The sequence below is a fragment of the Pelobates fuscus genome, chromosome 6 (assembly GCF_036172605.1).
Source record: "Pelobates fuscus isolate aPelFus1 chromosome 6, aPelFus1.pri, whole genome shotgun sequence".
Classification (NCBI taxonomy): domain Eukaryota; kingdom Metazoa; phylum Chordata; class Amphibia; order Anura; family Pelobatidae; genus Pelobates; species Pelobates fuscus.
In genome coordinates, this window is record NC_086322.1 from 89,549,114 (window position 1) to 89,566,580 (window position 17,467).

General features: G+C 42.7%; 1 protein-coding gene across 1 annotated transcript in view; it reads right to left on the bottom strand.

Moving 5' to 3' along the window:
- The window catches only part of SCFD2 (sec1 family domain containing 2), a 483,891-nt gene that overhangs the window by 41,552 nt on the left and 424,872 nt on the right, over window positions 1-17,467 (bottom strand). Inside the window, exon 7 of the mRNA XM_063458012.1 lies at window positions 4,778-4,912. Within this exon, the coding sequence (XP_063314082.1) occupies window positions 4,778-4,912 (135 nt within the window). The remainder of the gene's footprint in view (window positions 1-4,777; window positions 4,913-17,467) is intronic.

The following is a 17,467-nucleotide window of genomic DNA, read 5'->3' on the forward strand; positions in this document are numbered from 1 at the left end:
ACAGACTTACTTTTACAAACAATTTGTAGTTATAGACAACTATTAAGGATGAATAAACCCTAGACATGTGATGTGCCTATTTACTTAATAAGGATATCACTAAGCAGTGATGTCATCATGCATCATAATAATCTGAGAGTATATAACAGGAGTTTGAACAATCTGAAGCCAGTCAGTGAGGAGCTGGGACTACAGGGTAAACAGAAACTCATCAGAACAAACCAAAACCTTCTGGATAATCTGCTGCATGGACCTAAACAGGATCTGAAGAGGATGGTAATGTATGGGGTGAATGGTTCATACGAAATACATTGAATACAGATCCAGGGACAGACTTGTAACCGATCGCCTTAATATGGGGTCAGGAAGGAATTTTTTACTTGGATATTTTACCCATTGTATATCCAAGTTTTTTCGCCTTCCTCTGGATCACTAATTCACTAAATATTGAATTGTAGCAAATTTATCTGACCAGTTTATTCACTAAACACCAAATTTTATCCACATGTGTTTTTGTAGCTCTTAAAATAATATATATATAAAAGCTTGGCACAAATGTATTGAAGACAAACACTGGATTCATTATATATGGTAGTTACTTTTTAATTACGTAGGTTACAAAAATACAAAGATAAACAGAATACACTTGAAACACCTTAAAAAGGGGAAATAATATTTCATTGATGAATTGCTATATTTAACTGACACTAAATATATATTATCCTCATGCTTCTGTAAATATGAAGTCGCAAATATAGTGCCATGTCCCAATAGTAATGGAAAAGAAATATTATGATTTCTAATAATAATAATAATAAGTCCATTGTGACCACATCTCATCCCATTTTAAACCACAGTTTTGCACTATATATTTTTTTTATGATCAAAGATGGCAGCATTTACTCATGAGTTAGCTCCTCCCCTCACAGCAGGGAGGACAGGAAATAGAACTCTGAAATTGGTATAAATAGATTGATCCCCTCCCCAACAGGCAATCTTTTTTTCCTGTCCTTCACAGCAGTTCGGAAGGAGTCTGCTTAAGCAGGCCTAGATTTTTTTTCTATGCTCACCAGGCCAGTATTTTTGTGTCCCTTCCAGGGTTCAGCCTCTAATCCCTGAAGACCCAGCAACAGCACATCTCTATGAGTCACCAGCCCTCGTACCTCCTTTACTGACCAGGGGTCAGACCCACTCTCTCCCTCAGGGGATGAAAGCAGTCCACTCTATACATGCCAGGGTTCAGCCTCTTATTCCTGAAGAGCCAGCAACATTACATCTCTATGAGTTGCTAGCCTGGGTACCTCCTTTCGTGACCGGGGGTCAGACCCAATCGCTCCCTCAGGGGATGAAAACAGTCCATTGCATACATGCCAGGGTTCAGCCTCTTATCCCTTAAGACCCAGCAACAGCATATGTCTATGAGTTGCTAGCCTGGGTAACCTCTTTAGTGACCTGGGGTCTGACCCAATTCCCTCCTTCAGAGGAGGAAAGCGGTCCATACATGAAGCCATGCCAGGGTTCAGCCTCTTATCCCTGAAGACCCAGAAACATCATATCTCTATGAGATCGCTAGCCTGGGTAACCCTTTTAGTGATTGGGGGTCTGATCTAACTCTCTCCCTCAGGGGATGAATGCAGTCCATGGTATACCTGAGGCCCAACCAGGGTTCAGCCTCTTATCCCTGAAGACCAATCTCTATGAGTCGCCAGCCTAGGTACCCCCTTTAGTGAACGGGGCTCTGACCCAACTCTCTCTCTCATGGGATGACAGTGGTCCACTGCATACATGAGGTCAAACCAGGGTTCAGCCTCTTATCCCGGACGACCCAATAAACAGCATTTACATAAGGTGACTACCTGGGTATGCCTTAGGTTTGTTTAAAACCTTCCCCCACTGGTGGCGACGAATGGCATGTTCTTTCTAACAAATAGATGATATTTAGGAGGTTTCTGTGGTGAGCATTTAGGAAAGTTTATACATGCAACGATGCAATTTACAAAAGAGCACTGATAATGCAACAATGTATTTACAAAAAGAGTGCTGATAATGCAATGATGCATTTTACTAAAGAGTGCTGATAATGCAATGATGCATTTTACAAAAGAGTGCTAATAATGCAATTTACAAAAGAGCGCTGATAATGCAACAATGCATTTTAAAAAAGAGTGCTGATAATGCAATGATGCATTTTACTAAAGAGTACTGATAATGCAATGATGCATTTAACAAAAGAGTGCTGATAATGCAATGACGCATTTTACTAAAGGGACTAATGCAATTTACAAAAGAGCGCTGATAATGCAACACAGCATTTACAAAAAGAGTGCTGATAATGCAATGCTGCATTTTACTAAAGAGTGCTGATAATGCAATGATGCATTTAACAAAAGAGTGCTAATAATGCAATTTACAAAAGAGCGCTGATAATGCAATGACGCATTTTACTAAAAGGTGCTACTAATGCAATTTACAAAAGAGTGCTGATAATGGATATCCTGGTTTTATAAAGTCTGCCTGAATACCACAGTCCTGCAGACAGAGAAGAGGCCAATACCCTCGGTGATAGAAAGCTTCCCTGGGTGACTGAGCCAATTGTACCTGTACACCCTGTGCATATCAAGGGTGTGTGATTGCGTAGTGATAATATATACTCACCAGCAAGCACTTCACTCATTTACTGATGTTGGAGTCGTTATCAGGTCACACAGTATAAGATCTTTTTTGTACAGCTCTGGTGTGGTGTAAGGACGTACCAATCCAAGTGTTGTAGCAGCTTATTCTATGTATCTTTCTATTATTCATTATTTCATTATATGTTTGTAAGAGCCTCTTTTATCACAGATAGGTTCTATAACATGGTCTCCATACTGTAATGAATAACCCTGTGAATATTCAAATTCACTCAAAACAGCCAAGTTGTGACTAGTTACTCTGCTCACATTTTGCCATCAGACTTTAATTTGCTACAAATCAAAATTTAATGATTAAAACTGTTCATGAAGATGTTTTTCCTTTTCTTTAAAAGGTTTTTTTTCTTCTTCATAATAAATAAATACAATTAAAAGAAAATATTTTTTTGTCGATCATGTTCTTTCAATGTAAAACAACTCTATGGCCCATTTACTAAATAATTCAAACACCAGAGCCACTACAGCATGGTTATTGTACCTAGGGCCGGATTAACATAGGGGCTGATGGAGCTGCAGCTCCAGGCCCATGCCTATGGAATTTTATTTTGGCTACTCTTCACATGCTCTTGCTTAAGTATGGAAACTTAAGAGGGATGTGGGTGAACAAAACTGGTGTGGAGTGGCTGACAATGAAGTTAGTTGAGTTAAAGCTGAGTTTGCGCACTACTTGCTCCCAGACTGCACAACAAGAGCTTCTGCCTGCTAGTAAGAAGGTTCGTAGAGGAATGGACCAGCAAGTGCTAGGGGACAGTCCTTAGAAAGCGTAGCTAGCGCATCATTAGACACATTTATGTCAAGCTCAGGATGCTATCTGCACAGTATGCCCTTGGTTGGTCATCTTGCATGATTGGCAGGGAGCCTGACGTGTATTTACGCCGGGCTGTCCATCTAATTCCTCGTGCAGACACGCTTCTTTTGGGGCATGTTTGTCCCTTTGTGCAGTTCTCATTATGTATCCTGTGAGTTTCCCTCCAGCACCACCTCCACTAGATACATGATGTTTGGGAGGAGTAACTGTTTTAGTGTTTTCTGTCGATAATATTCTGTAATTAGGCCCATCATAATTGACTGCAGGGTCCAAAAGCACCAAGCTTATAAAAATGAATGACATAGACCTAACATGGAGTTGCCCAGTTGCAGGATAAAGATATGTGGATTCTTACATGTAATCTTATTTTGCACTTCTCATATATACATGTTTGTTAAATAATAATATGTTGACATACCACTATAAATCTCAGGAAGCAAACATACCAACTGTCCCTCTGTCCCTCTTTTCTAGGATGTCCATAATGCTGGTGAGACTGAGTGTATAACAGAGCTTCACAGCAATTATACTCCCAGTAATGACTTTAAATGGAATCTATAGTGTTGGAATACAAAGTCCCTCCTCCTTACACTCCCCCTCCCCCCCCCACACATTAGCAATTAAATGGTTAAGTAACCCTTTGATCGCTTACCAGATTCCAGCTGGGTTGCAGTCCACCTCCTCCTATGTCATCCAATCGGGGGGACCTAATGGGCATGCGCGGGAGCGCCATGTGTGTATTAGGCCTTCCCCGTAGGAAAGAATTGATTCAATGCTTTCCTATGGGATTTTCTCTGGGGCTGGATGTCCTCAGAGAAAATCCCATAGGAGTGAAAAAAACAGGAAACGCATCTAGTGGCTGTCTGGTAGACAGCCACTAGAGGCAGTATTAGTACTGCAATGTAAACAACGCAGGTTTTATAAAACTGCAATGTTTAACATTGCAGGGCTGAAGGGGACAGGGACACTGCACCCAGACCACTTCCATGAGATGAAGTGGTCTGAGTGCCTCTAGTGTCCCTTTAAACAACAATAAACATGTTTAGAAATAAGTCTGTGTAAAAAAGATGCACTACCCTTGTTCTACATTATTTGTTTGTTTGATAACAAATTGTGTCCCTCTTTGACCATTTGAAATGTTGTGAGGTATAGGGAATTGACAGTACCCCTTCAACAGAATGCCACTGTCCTGTATTCAGACATTTTCTGTGAGCAGATGCTTGCGTAAAATATATCCACCCTAGTATTTAAACCAGTGAAGATTAGAGTTAAACCTTACCTTCATGAACATACTGATTCCTGTCTTTAGAAGATCTGTGAGACCAGATGACATGTGCTCGATATCAACAGGCTCTGCATGACTGGGATGAAGTATCTCCTCAACAATCTGCTTCAGCAAAGGCTTATACGAGGCCTGCAAAAGAAATAAAGTTTTTCCAAAAAAAATTAACATCTTAACTGAAAAGTCAGCATATATATAGTTAATCGTCAATACAACCAACCGGATTTAACAAAAAGGGCACACTTTTATAGGTGAATCAAGTAGCCAGTTCTATATTTTGGACCGAAATAGCCAAATTGGAAAAATTATACAATAATAACATTTTTTGCCTTTAACATTTTGGCCTAAAATGTGTAATTGCCGTGCCAATATCCACAATTATCCCTTTAGTTGGTAAGCCTCGGTGTTTTCTCAGGTGATACTTGATATTTCAAATTTCAAATATAAGTATCATTTCAAATAATCTATTTACATTCATACGAAATGAAAAAAAAAATGACAATAACGTGATGGCGTAGACCAGTGCATATTAAATAAGTATGCGGAGCTCCTGCGACAAATAATAGCGCTCTACATAAATAAATTATCCCCATAACAATTAGAAAGAGTCAATACAATAGAACTTTGGCATTCCTGTTTGCCAAATTCAGACATGAAAATGTTGAACTGTCATTTGCTTACTTAAAATTGTCTTCTTTGGTATTGGCCAGCCTAGTCTAAAAGCTTATCGAAAAATCCCAAACAGTTTTTTTTTTTTTTTTTTATCATTCATGAGTGTGTACTTCCTGATACATTCCTTGTCTACGCTATCCAGTATTAATTCTTCTCTCTTTGGGATCTTTGTATATACCCCTGCTGTTCTAAGGACCAATAGTACACCTTATTTTTCTCTACCCCTTTAGGGTTTAGGTCTATACTTTGTGTAGAGGATTAGCTGCACCCTGACAGACTCTTTAAGGTTGTTGTAGTTACTGAGTTACTGAGGGATTTAGACATTCCTTCAGGTAGGCTTTGGTCTCCAAACGGTTTCACAGGGAACAAAGTGACATGAGCAGCATCCCACAACTCCTGCCATGAATTGGAACAAGAGTTACGGCTGGCTAATGTCAATTCTGGGCAGACTTGGCCTGCGGTTTGTGCAGCCCTGCAGAAGTTGGATGTGCATCATCAGTGCATGAAGGACCCAGGTAAGGGGACAAAATGTTGCCCCATTACTGGAAAACTGTGTCAGGGAACTCCAAGTTATGATGCTTGAAGCCAGGGCCGGTCTGGCATTGTGCTGCCTGGAGAAAAAGATGAAATTCCACCCGCCCCATCCCCAACAAAACCACACCAAGCAAAACATGCAGTGTGTGTGTATAGTGGATGCAGTATGTTTGTGTATGTGTATATAGTGGATGCCGTGTGTGTGTTAGTGTAGTGCATGGAGTGTGTGTTTGTGGTGATGTAGTGTATTAATGGTGATAAATTAAATGTGGGGTGAGCAGTTTTTTTTCTTAATGTTTAACTTATCCCCCCCGCCCCTCTCCCTGCCTCTTACCTGTGGGCATGGAGGTGGGTACATGATTCCCTGGTGGTCCATTGGAGCTGGAGGACAGTGAAAAGGGGGCCCTGAGAGTAATATTACACCTCCAGCAGCAGCCAGTACTCTTTTCTTGTGAGCTGCGCGAGCGTTGCCGTGGTATTGCTCTCGCGGTTCGCGAGAGAAGAGTACTGGCTGCTGCTGGAGGTGTAAGATTTCTCTCAGGGCCCCCTCTTCACTGTCTTCCAGCAGAGCCCGGAACTGCCCATGTATATAGCAGCCCGGGCCCTGCACATTTCTTATGTGGAGTCCATTGGCTCCACTGGGGCCAATGGACGGGCCAGCCCTGGATGGCAGAGTAACTGAGGGGGTGGCAGAGTGACTGAGGGAGAGGGTGACAAGTGGCAGAATAAGGGGGGGAGATGGTGACAGACTGTGGTAGGGAGTGACAGAGAGTGGAGGGGGTGACAGAGTGTGGGAGGGGGCCAGTGGCGTACACACAACCCATGGGGCTCCGGTGCGAAAACTGATCCGTGGGCCCCCCCCCCGCGCTTACTCTGCGCGGGCTGGGGCCGCAACACATGGCGGCGGGCACCTGGTCGCAGGGCTGCGACCCGTGCGACCGCGGTATGTACGCCAATGCATGCATAAACACATACACTTAAAGGACCACTACAGACACCCAGATCAAATCAGCTCAATGAAGTGGTCTGGGTGTCAGGTCTCTCTAGTTTTAACCCTGCAGCTGAAAACATAGCAGTTTCAGATAAACTGCTATGTTTCACTGAGGGTTAATCCAGCCTCTAGTGGCTGTCTCACTGACAGCCGCTAGAGGATTTTCTGCGATTCTCACTGTGAAAATCACAGTGAGAAGACGCTGAACGTCCATAGGAAAGCATTGAGTAATGCTTTCCTATGGGCGGTTTGAATGCGCGCGTGGCTCTTGCCACGCATGTGCATTCGGAGCTGAGAGGCGGATCGGGACGGAGAGATCCCCAGCGCCAAGGGAGTCCGGCGCTGGAGAAAAGTAAGTGCTTAAGACACACACACAATCTCATGAACAGACGCACACATTTACTGACAGACACACACTCAGTGACAGACGCACACAAACATACTCAGTGACAGACGCACGCAAACATACTCAGTAACAGACACACACACACTCTAACACACACACTCTAACCCTAACACTAACACACACACTAACACACTCACTAACACTAACACACTCACTAACACACACACACACACTCTAACACTAACACACACACTAACACACTCACTAACACTAACACACTCACTAACACACACACTAACACACACTCACACTAACACACACACCCACACACTCACTAACACACACACTAACACACACACTAACACACACACTAACACACACACTAACACACACACTCACACTAACACACTCACTAACACACTCTAACACTAACAAACTCACTAACACACACTCTAACACACACACACACACACACTCTAACCCTAACACTAACACACACACTAACACACACACTAACACACACACTAACACACACTAACACACACACTAACACACTCACACTAACACACACACTAACACACACACACACACTCACACTAACACACACACTAACACACTAACACACACACTAACACACACACACACTAACACACACACTAACACACACACTAACACACACACTAACACACTAACACACACACTAACACACACAAACACTAACACACACTCACTAACAAACACACTAACACTAACACACTCACTAACACACTCACACGTTTTTTTTTTGTTTTAAATTTAATCCCCCCAGCCTCCTTACCTGTGGGAGAGCGGAGGGGTTCCCTGGGGTCCAGTGGTGTTGCTGGCCCTGCTGTCACCCGGCTGGCGGGCGCGCGAAGGAGCACTGTCCCCTGAGTGCTCCCTCTTCAGCTCCCTCGCGCGCCGCGTACTGATGCCGGAGCTGGAAGATGGCATCATCTTCCGGCTCCGGTTTCAGTGCGGTCCGCGAGGGAACTGAAGAGGGAGCACTCAGGGGACAGTGCTCCTTCGCGCGCCCGCCAGCCGGGTGACAGCAGGGCCAGCCTCGGGGGGCCCTGAGGTGGCCGGCTCCTGGGCCCACCAGCAGAAGAGGCTGGCCCTGTGGGTACATACCTGGGTCGCAGGGCAGCAGGGCCCCCTGGTGGGCCGGGCCCGGTCGCGGCTGCGACCCCTGCGACCCCGGTATGTACGCCACAGGAGGGGGCGACAGGTGGCAGAGTGACTTAGTGAGGGATTGACACAGTGAAAAAGGGGGTGTCAGGTGGCAGAGTGACTGAGGGAGGGGGTGACAGTGAGGGAATGGATGACAGGTGGCAGAGTGACTGAGGAGGTGACAGAATGGGTGACACAGGTGACAGAGTGACTGAGGGAGGGAGCGAGGGGTGACACAGGTGGCAGAGTGACTGAAGGAGTGGGTGACAAGTGGCAGAGTGACTGAGGGAGGGGTTGACAGTGAGGGAGGGGGTGACAGGTGGCAGAGTGACTGAGGGGATGACAGAATGGGTGACACAGGTGACAGAGTGACTGAGGGAGGGAGCGAGGGGTGACACAGGTGGCAGAGTGACTGAAGGAGTGGGTGACAAGTGGCAGAGTGCCTGAGGGAGGGGTTGACAGTGAGGGAGGGGGTGACAGGTGGCAGAGTGACTGAGGGGGTGGTAACCCACAGCAACACTCTGATTGGCCAGAGATCATGAGACACTGCAGACTGTGCTGGCTCTCTGCCTCTCAGGGCAGACCTGAGGGGCATCGCACCCGGCGGCATACTGGGCAAGCCGCAGGAACCCCTCCTGGTGTCGGGTCCTCAGTGAGGGACCGAGGACCTGACACAGTCTGCCTGCCCTATGGTGAGTTAGGCGGCTGCCCAACTCGCCTAGGCAGAGAGCCGCCGGCCCGCCACTGACAGGGGAGGCAAAGTGCCGCCCCTGTAAGACTGCCGCCTGGAGCTGTGGCTCCACCGTGGGCTTTGGACGGGCCGGCTCTGCTTGGAGCAACCCTTTTACTAATAAGTTAATACACCAACACCGATTTCAGCTTGAGAAATTTGCAACACAGTAACTACCCAGTATTTCAGTGCAGTACTAGGCTTATATTCCCTTTGGTTAGAGTTGGGTCAAAATCACCTTTCAACAAACAGAAACTTGCACGCTTGCTCCCTGCTATTAGATGTAGCTAGGGCAAAATGGAAGCCATGGCATATGGCATATGAAACCAGCATATCTTCATGTATAATCAATGCATGATTCTATGATGTAACATACTTAAGAAAAAAACTAGCTACCTGTAATTTGTTTTGGATCATAATATGGTAACATTAATTAAAGGGCAACATATATTAAATAGATTAGATAAATACTAATTATAGACATTTAGCATTTTGATATTACTAATATTTTAAAGCCATTAGAGAGTCAGACACTTATCTTTCATGTCTAGTTAGATTAAACTCCTCTTGTCTGATCAAATAATGACGGCACGAAAGCCGTAGGAAACTATCCTACGTAAATTTTTGTTTTTGAAGAACAACTATGGTTAGTGATCTAACTAATCTAAATCCAGAGTTATAAGAAAAACATGTTATTATCTCAAACCACAATGCTATTGGACAAGTGTATGTTTTGTGATGTAAACAAGGGAGAGGGTATGTAGAACTACAATATCCAGACATTAGCAAATAATACACGTACAGTCAATGCGAAGCACCCTGTGAGGAGAGGTCAAGCTGGGTTCTAAACAACTGGAATGGTGCTATACATGAATATACACAAAGAATGTAAGGGTCATAGCTGGTTCTTTATAAGAACATTACAAACTCCTAAAGCACTTCAGGGGTTAACAGACTGACTTCTATTTTATACTTTATAAAAGCTCCAATTTAAAAAGAAAGATTTTTACGAATCTCTCAAGTTGCTACCTCCCAGCTAACACTAGGTTGCATTTCCTGACTGCGTTGTGCTATAACTATAAGGCAGTGCTTCTCAGAGTGAAGCATTGCTGACATATCACGAGAATTGCCCTACGCGCCCTACCGCCCAATGCTGCTCTGTGAGGCGCACTGGAGATTTTCAGTACTAATGAACTGGAGGTAGAGTGCAGCTGTGGCGAGGAGACCATCTTAAGAGCATCATAGGCCCCCGAACAAATCAATGCATTGATTCCCTGCCTACATAACCACTCACAGGAATACAAATGTAAACTATTGATAAAATTAAAATAATACTATAAGTGCCAGGAATACAAAGCTGTATTCCTGGCACTAGCTCCCTCTCCCTCCCTCGCACCCCCCCCCCTCCCCCCACCACGGTAAAAAAAAAAGGGTTAAAAACCCGTTATTAACATAACTTTTCCCAGCGCCGAAGTCCCTCGGCACTGGGCCAATGCTCCTCCCCCTCCAAAGTCCCGCGATGAGCGGACGCTATTGCGCATGTGTAGCAAGTGCCGCGTGTGCATTAGACCTCACCTTAGAAAAGCATTGAATCAATGCTTTCCTATGGGGAAAAATCTGATGTCCAGTGTCAGATACTGAACCAAAAGTCTGTTTCGATTCAGGGAGACAGCCACTGGAGGCAGACTTAGGGCTGCAGTGTAAACATTGCAGTTTCTATGGAACAACTGCAATGTTTAACATTGCAGCACTAAGTGTAAAAGGGACACTGCACCCAGACCACTTCAATGAGCTGAAGTGGTCTGGGTGCCTTCAGTTTCCCTTTAAGCTTACATTTTTTGGTACCTATAACAAAATCAGTGTTTAAACATTAGAAAAACATCCTCTACAGCAGAGATTAATACACACAAATATTTTAACAATATAACATGAGCCTTAAAGTTAAAAAAAACAAGAAATCTAACAGTTAGTTAGTTAGTAAATCATACAGACAGATATGGCACAGTACGAAAGCACTATGAATTATTTATTATAAATCAAGTTTTCAACACAAACATTTGCAAAATTTCTTTGCTGAGAATTGCTAAAAATTGGCTTTAAAGGACCACTCTAGTGCCAGGAAAACATACTCGTTTTCCTGGCAGTAGAGTGCCATGAGGGTGCCCCCACCCTCAGGGACCCCCTCCCGCCCGGCTCTGGAAAGGGGTAAAAACGTACCTTTTTCCAGCGGTGGGCGGAGAGCTCTCCTCCTCCGATCCTCCTCTTCTCCTCCCCGTCGGCTGAATGCGCACGCGCGGCAAGAGCTGCGCGCGCATTCAGCCGGTCACATAGGAAAGCATTCATAATGCTTTCCTATGGACGCTTGCGTGCTCTCACTGTGATTTTCACAGTGAGAATCACGCAAGCGCCTCTAGCGTCTGTCAATGAGACAGCCACTAGAGGAAATAGGGGAAGGCTTAACCCATTCACAAACATAGCAGTTTCTCTGAAACTGCTATGTTTATGAAAAAATGGGTTAACCCTAGAAGGACCTGGCACCCAGACCACTTCATTAAGATGAAGTGGTCTGGGTGCCTAGAGTGGTCCTTTAAGTAAGTGGTCTTCAGGATCTCAATACTGAGGTGATTAGTCCACCTAAATGTTTTAATAAAAAGGGTTTGAAGGTTCTGGGGAAAAAAAAACAACTTCTGGAATAATATATTGAAAAGTTGGCCGGGCTATGCGGCCCCTATACTCATGAAGCCCCCGGGCAACTGCCCAGTATGCCCATGCGTTAAGACTGCTTGCTCTGCCTGGATTAGAGGTATCTAACTCTTTTATTTTTTACAAATTGTGAGGGGAAAAGGTATCCTGTGCACTCAACAAAATACCAGCATTAAAAAAAAAAGTTTATTTATAAAACAAATATGATCCTTTAAATCTGTCTTCATGAGCTGTATTGATTGTGTTCTCTTTGCACTAGCTACGCATCTCTGGGTTTGAAGCATAGGTACTGAATGAGTTATCTGGCCAAAACACTAACGGTACCCCTCTTCAGCACGAGTCACTGCAGTTTAGCCTTGCCCACAGAACATCAAACTTTACACATCCTGGAAGCTCCAAGTTATAGTCAAAATGCACAGTAGGCCACCAATTGCCAGATAACTCCATGCACCTGAGAACAACAGAAGCTATAGCTAGAGGAAACGGAGGGACCTATAGTCTCTGTTACATTTTCCCCAAAAGTAAATATTTTCCTGAAATAATATTTTCACTTCGAAGGTCTGCACTAATGTTGAGTTGTAGATTTAAAAGAAGGGTGGCATAACCCGAAACATCGCTAATCAATAAGCACCTGCCAGTAAAAAACAAAACGGTAAACTAAAGCCGGTTTTAGGAAAGTCCACAAATTCCTGAAAGTGAAAAACTCTTGGGATTGACGTTAAAGGGATACTGTAATGCCAGGAATACAAAGCTGTATTCCTGGCACTATAGCTCCCCCATTGCAGCACTAAGTGCAAAAGGGACACTGCACCCAGACCACTTCAATAAGCTGAAGTGGTCTGGGTGCCTATAGTGTCCCTTTAAACTGCAATCTGTAGCTCAAACACAAAGTCAGCAATGAGAGCTCAGAGGATGATGTGGACATCACTTGAACCACAAATATATCAAAATTGTCATACTTTGTCACTAGGTCGCATTCATCCCTCCACGCCATATGGAACTACACAAAATAAAATTATTGGGAAATGGAAGCATGGCACATATTGAATTGACTCACAGAACCATAATGGCCCTCCATTACACATAGAGCATGTTTTAAACTATTCAAAATTGCGTTATAATTGTCTTGAAGTCGGTGGTCTTCAGGATGTTAATAAAGAGGGTTTGAAGATTCGGAATAAAACTTCCAGAGTAATATATTTAAAAGTTAGCAAGGCTATGTGGTCCGTATACCCATGAAGCCCCCTCCACAACACTGGAGTAGAATATGGAGCAGAACCCATTAATTTCAACAATTTGTATTGTTTAAATAGTAGCCTCACCAACGTTTCAGTTCTCTAATGGAACTTTCGTCAGGATTAAATATATATATATATATATATTGCCACACCATATGATAAATTCTATTTTTTTTATTTTTATTCTTAATACATGTATAAGTGCTAACCTAGTTGAACAGCTTGGTTTTATTTATATCCTAGAGGTCTTTAAAGAATGAGGTAGTATCATTATACTTTTTCACACCTGAGGTTTACAATTTTTCTTTTATTTCTTAGCCGCAGGTTACGAAATCAAGGTTTGAGATTTTTTTTCCACCCACATTTATCGGAAACCTTTATATGGAAGTTCCTGCTGTAAATGTGTTTGTGTAGATTTAGAAATTAATTAAGCAACAAAACAGGTCAGTCATGTACAAAGACAAACAGAACTGATGACAGTCTTGTGATAACACCAACTGTATTTCTCATGCTTTGTGGTTATTGTGATGATAGGCAGATTTTCAATCTATCAACACTCCATGACTATGGTGTGGGGGTATCACACTGTTCTATGCTACACTGTATTAACACAAATCAAACATAGAACTTCTAATTGCAAGGTCTAATCAGGCTATGGCATGTCGGCAATGACTGGTATGAAATATAGAAATATGATATTCCTATTAACATGTTATTATGGGAGTTGTTGGTTTGGGGTAAAGAAACACAGCAGACTGCAGACACGTAGGAACTGTGGATTTACTAGGTTGCAGGGGCGTGTGTGCAGTGTAATGCTTAGTTATACTCACTGAACACGAACTACAGTAGCATGCAAGCCTACGTGCCTATGATAGCTTTCAGTAGAACATTTAAATACTTTCTCTTGAAAATAACACAGTTACACGCAGGGATACAAAGAAAAGACATATTTGTCAAAAATGTTTGCTCCAGTCATTTACATCCAGGCCCTTTGCATTTCCAGGACATTTCAGACTTTAGTGTCAACACCCGACCAAAGAACTTTAAACAAACATTTTAAATGGGACACGGCACAGGCACAGCTGGATCTAATGATGTCCTCGGCTTCATTTACCAAGGACAGTTCCCTTGTGTCCTCATATGCGGGACACCAGGAAACAAACCCTGAACAGGAGCCCGAATTCAGGACAGTCAGGGAACATATAAGCACAGGAATAAATCACTGAAGCCTTTCTGGCCCAACTAAATTGTAGCCTCTGTCAATTTGGAAATTGCTAAATGCTTCATGGTGATATGGCTTTGAAGAAAAGGCTGCAGTGTACTAGTTTTGGTGAGAGGAGTGCCTTGGTGACCCCCTTCTCCCCACCCCCACTGAAAGGAGTCAGACGGGCATACCTACACTGACGAATGTTCACTGATCATTATTAACAAATTATCTAAGTCTTTTTATACCCCAATGATCACCGCCAGTCCCTGCACAGTATGACCCTCCGGTACTTACTTTGGCATTACAAATACATGGATCTGAAGTGAATGTGTGAGATTTGGGTGCTTGAAATTGGTTTGATAATAAAATAGAACTATGCCCATAGCCTAACAGCACCGTATGCCCTCAATAGACTGTGCTAGTGACAGTGCTTGCAGTTATTGCTCCTAGAATAGTGGTGCATTGCGTATGGAAAAGAGCCTACTGAAATTGGATCCCTAAAATGTGTAGATCTGCAACAAATGGAACGATGTGTAATTATGTGGTATTTGGACTAAAATAGGACTAGCACATTTTTTTTTGGTTTCTCTGTCTCTCTCTTTTTAACCCCTTAAGACCGCAGCCAAATGTACAAGTTGTGATCCAAAAAAAATGTAAACAAACCACAGAATTTTACTATATGTCTGTTCAACAATAATTTACCTCTTTCATACTAAGTGCACCCACACTTATTATATATCATTTTGTTCAGGGGAAACAGGGCTTTCATTTAATATCAAACATTCATGTATGGAACTCCATTTTATATGAATAAAATCTAAAAAACTTGAAAAAATTATGAAATCTTGTTATTTTTCAATTTCAGCATGGCAATTTAACTGTTAATGTCAGAATACTATTCGGTTTTCCTGCAATAAAACATACATATTTGTATTCAGAAATGTCTCACGAGTAAAACAGTACCCCCCATGTATAGGTTTTATGGGGTTTTGGAAAGTTACAGGGTCAAATATACGACTTGTCCATTATTTTATTTTCTGCATAGAAATTTGACAGATTGGTTTGAGTGACCTAGGTTGCCTTTTAGACCGTATGGCAGCCCAGAAATGAAAATTACCCCCATCATGGCATACCATTTGAAAAAGTAGACATCCCAGGGTATTCAAAATGGGGTATGGCCAGTCTTTTGTAGTAGCCACTTGGGCACAAACCCTAGCCAAAGTTAGCGGTTTTTTTTTGTGTTTTCTTTTTTTTACATAAAATCTGTACTTTCACTGATAATATTATTGTTAGTATATAGTTTACTGCCCTGAAACACTCCTAGTTCTGCTCAGTGAGGTCTCACGAGCGCCATGGTACCCCCCATGTATAGGTTTTATGGGGTTTTGGAAAGTTTCAGGGTCATATATACGGCTTATCCATTTATGCTTTTTCACCTTGAAATTTGTCAGATTAGTTTGCAGTGTCCAGGCTGCCTTTGAGACCGTATGGCAGCCAAGAAATGAAAATTACCCCCATCATGGCATACCATTTGAAAAAGTAGACATCCCAGGGTATTCAAAATGGGGTATGCCCAGTCTTTTCTAGTAGCCACTTGGGAACAAACCCTAGCCAAATTTAGTGTTTTTTTTTTTTTTTTTGCATTTTTCACATAAAATCTGTACTTTCACTGATAATATTATTGTTAGTATATAGTTTACTGCCCTGAAACACTCCTAGTTCTGCTCAGTGAGGTCTCACGAGCGCCATGGTACCCCCCATGTATAGGTTTTATGGGGTTTTGGAAAGTTTCAGGGTCATATATACGGCTTATCCATTTATGCTTTTTCACCTTGAAATTTGTCAGATTAGTTTGCAGTGTCCAGGCTGCCTTTGAGACCGTATGGCAGCCAAGAAATGAAAATTACCCCCATCATGGCATACCATTTGAAAAAGTAGACATCCCAGGGTATTCAAAATGGGGTATGCCCAGTCTTTTCTAGTAGCCACTTGGGAACAAACCCTAGCCAAATTTAGTTTTTTTATTTTTTTTTTTGCATTTTTCACATAAAATCTGTACTTTCACTGATAATATTATTGTTAGTATATAGTTTACTGCCCTGAAACACTCCTAGTTCTGCTCAGTGAGGTCTCACGAGCGCCATGGTACCCCCCATGTATAGGTTTTATGGGGTTTTGGAAAGTTTCAGGGTCATATATACGGCTTATCCATTTATGCTTTTTCACCTTGAAATTTGTCAGATTAGTTTGCAGTGTCCAGGCTGCCTTTGAGACCGTATGGCAGCCAAGAAATGAAAATTACCCCCATCATGGCATACCATTTGAAAAAGTAGACATCCCAGGGTATTCAAAATGGGGTATGCCCAGTCTTTTCTAGTAGCCACTTGGGCACAAACCCTAGCCAAATTTAGTGTTTTTATTTATTTTTTTGCATTTTTCACATAAAATCTGTACTTTCACTGATAATATTATTGTTAGTATATAGTTTACTGCCCTGAAACACTCCTAGTTCTGCTCAGTGAGGTCTCACGAGCGCCATGGTACCCCCCATGTATAGGTTTTATGGGGTTTTGGAAAGTTTCAGGGTCATATATACGGCTTATCCATTTATGCTTTTTCACCTTGAAATTTGTCAGATTAGTTTGCAGTGTCCAGGCTGCCTTTGAGACCGTATGGCAGCCAAGAAATGAAAATTACCCCCATCATGGCATACCATTTGAAAAAGTAGACATCCCAGGGTATTCAAAATGGGGTATGCCCAGTCTTTTCTAGTAGCCACTTGGGCACAAACCCTAGCCAAATTTAGTGTTTTTATTTTATTTTTTGCATTTTTCACATAAAATCTGTACTTTCACTGATAATATTATTGTTAGTATATAGTTTACTGCCCTGAAACACTCCTAGTTCTGCTCAGTGAGGTCTCACGAGCGCCATGGTACCCCCCATGTATAGGTTTTATGGGGTTTTGGAAAGTTTCAGGGTCATATATACGGCTTATCCATTTATGCTTTTTCACCTTGAAATTTGTCAGATTAGTTTGCAGTGTCCAGGCTGCCTTTGAGACCGTATGGCAGCCAA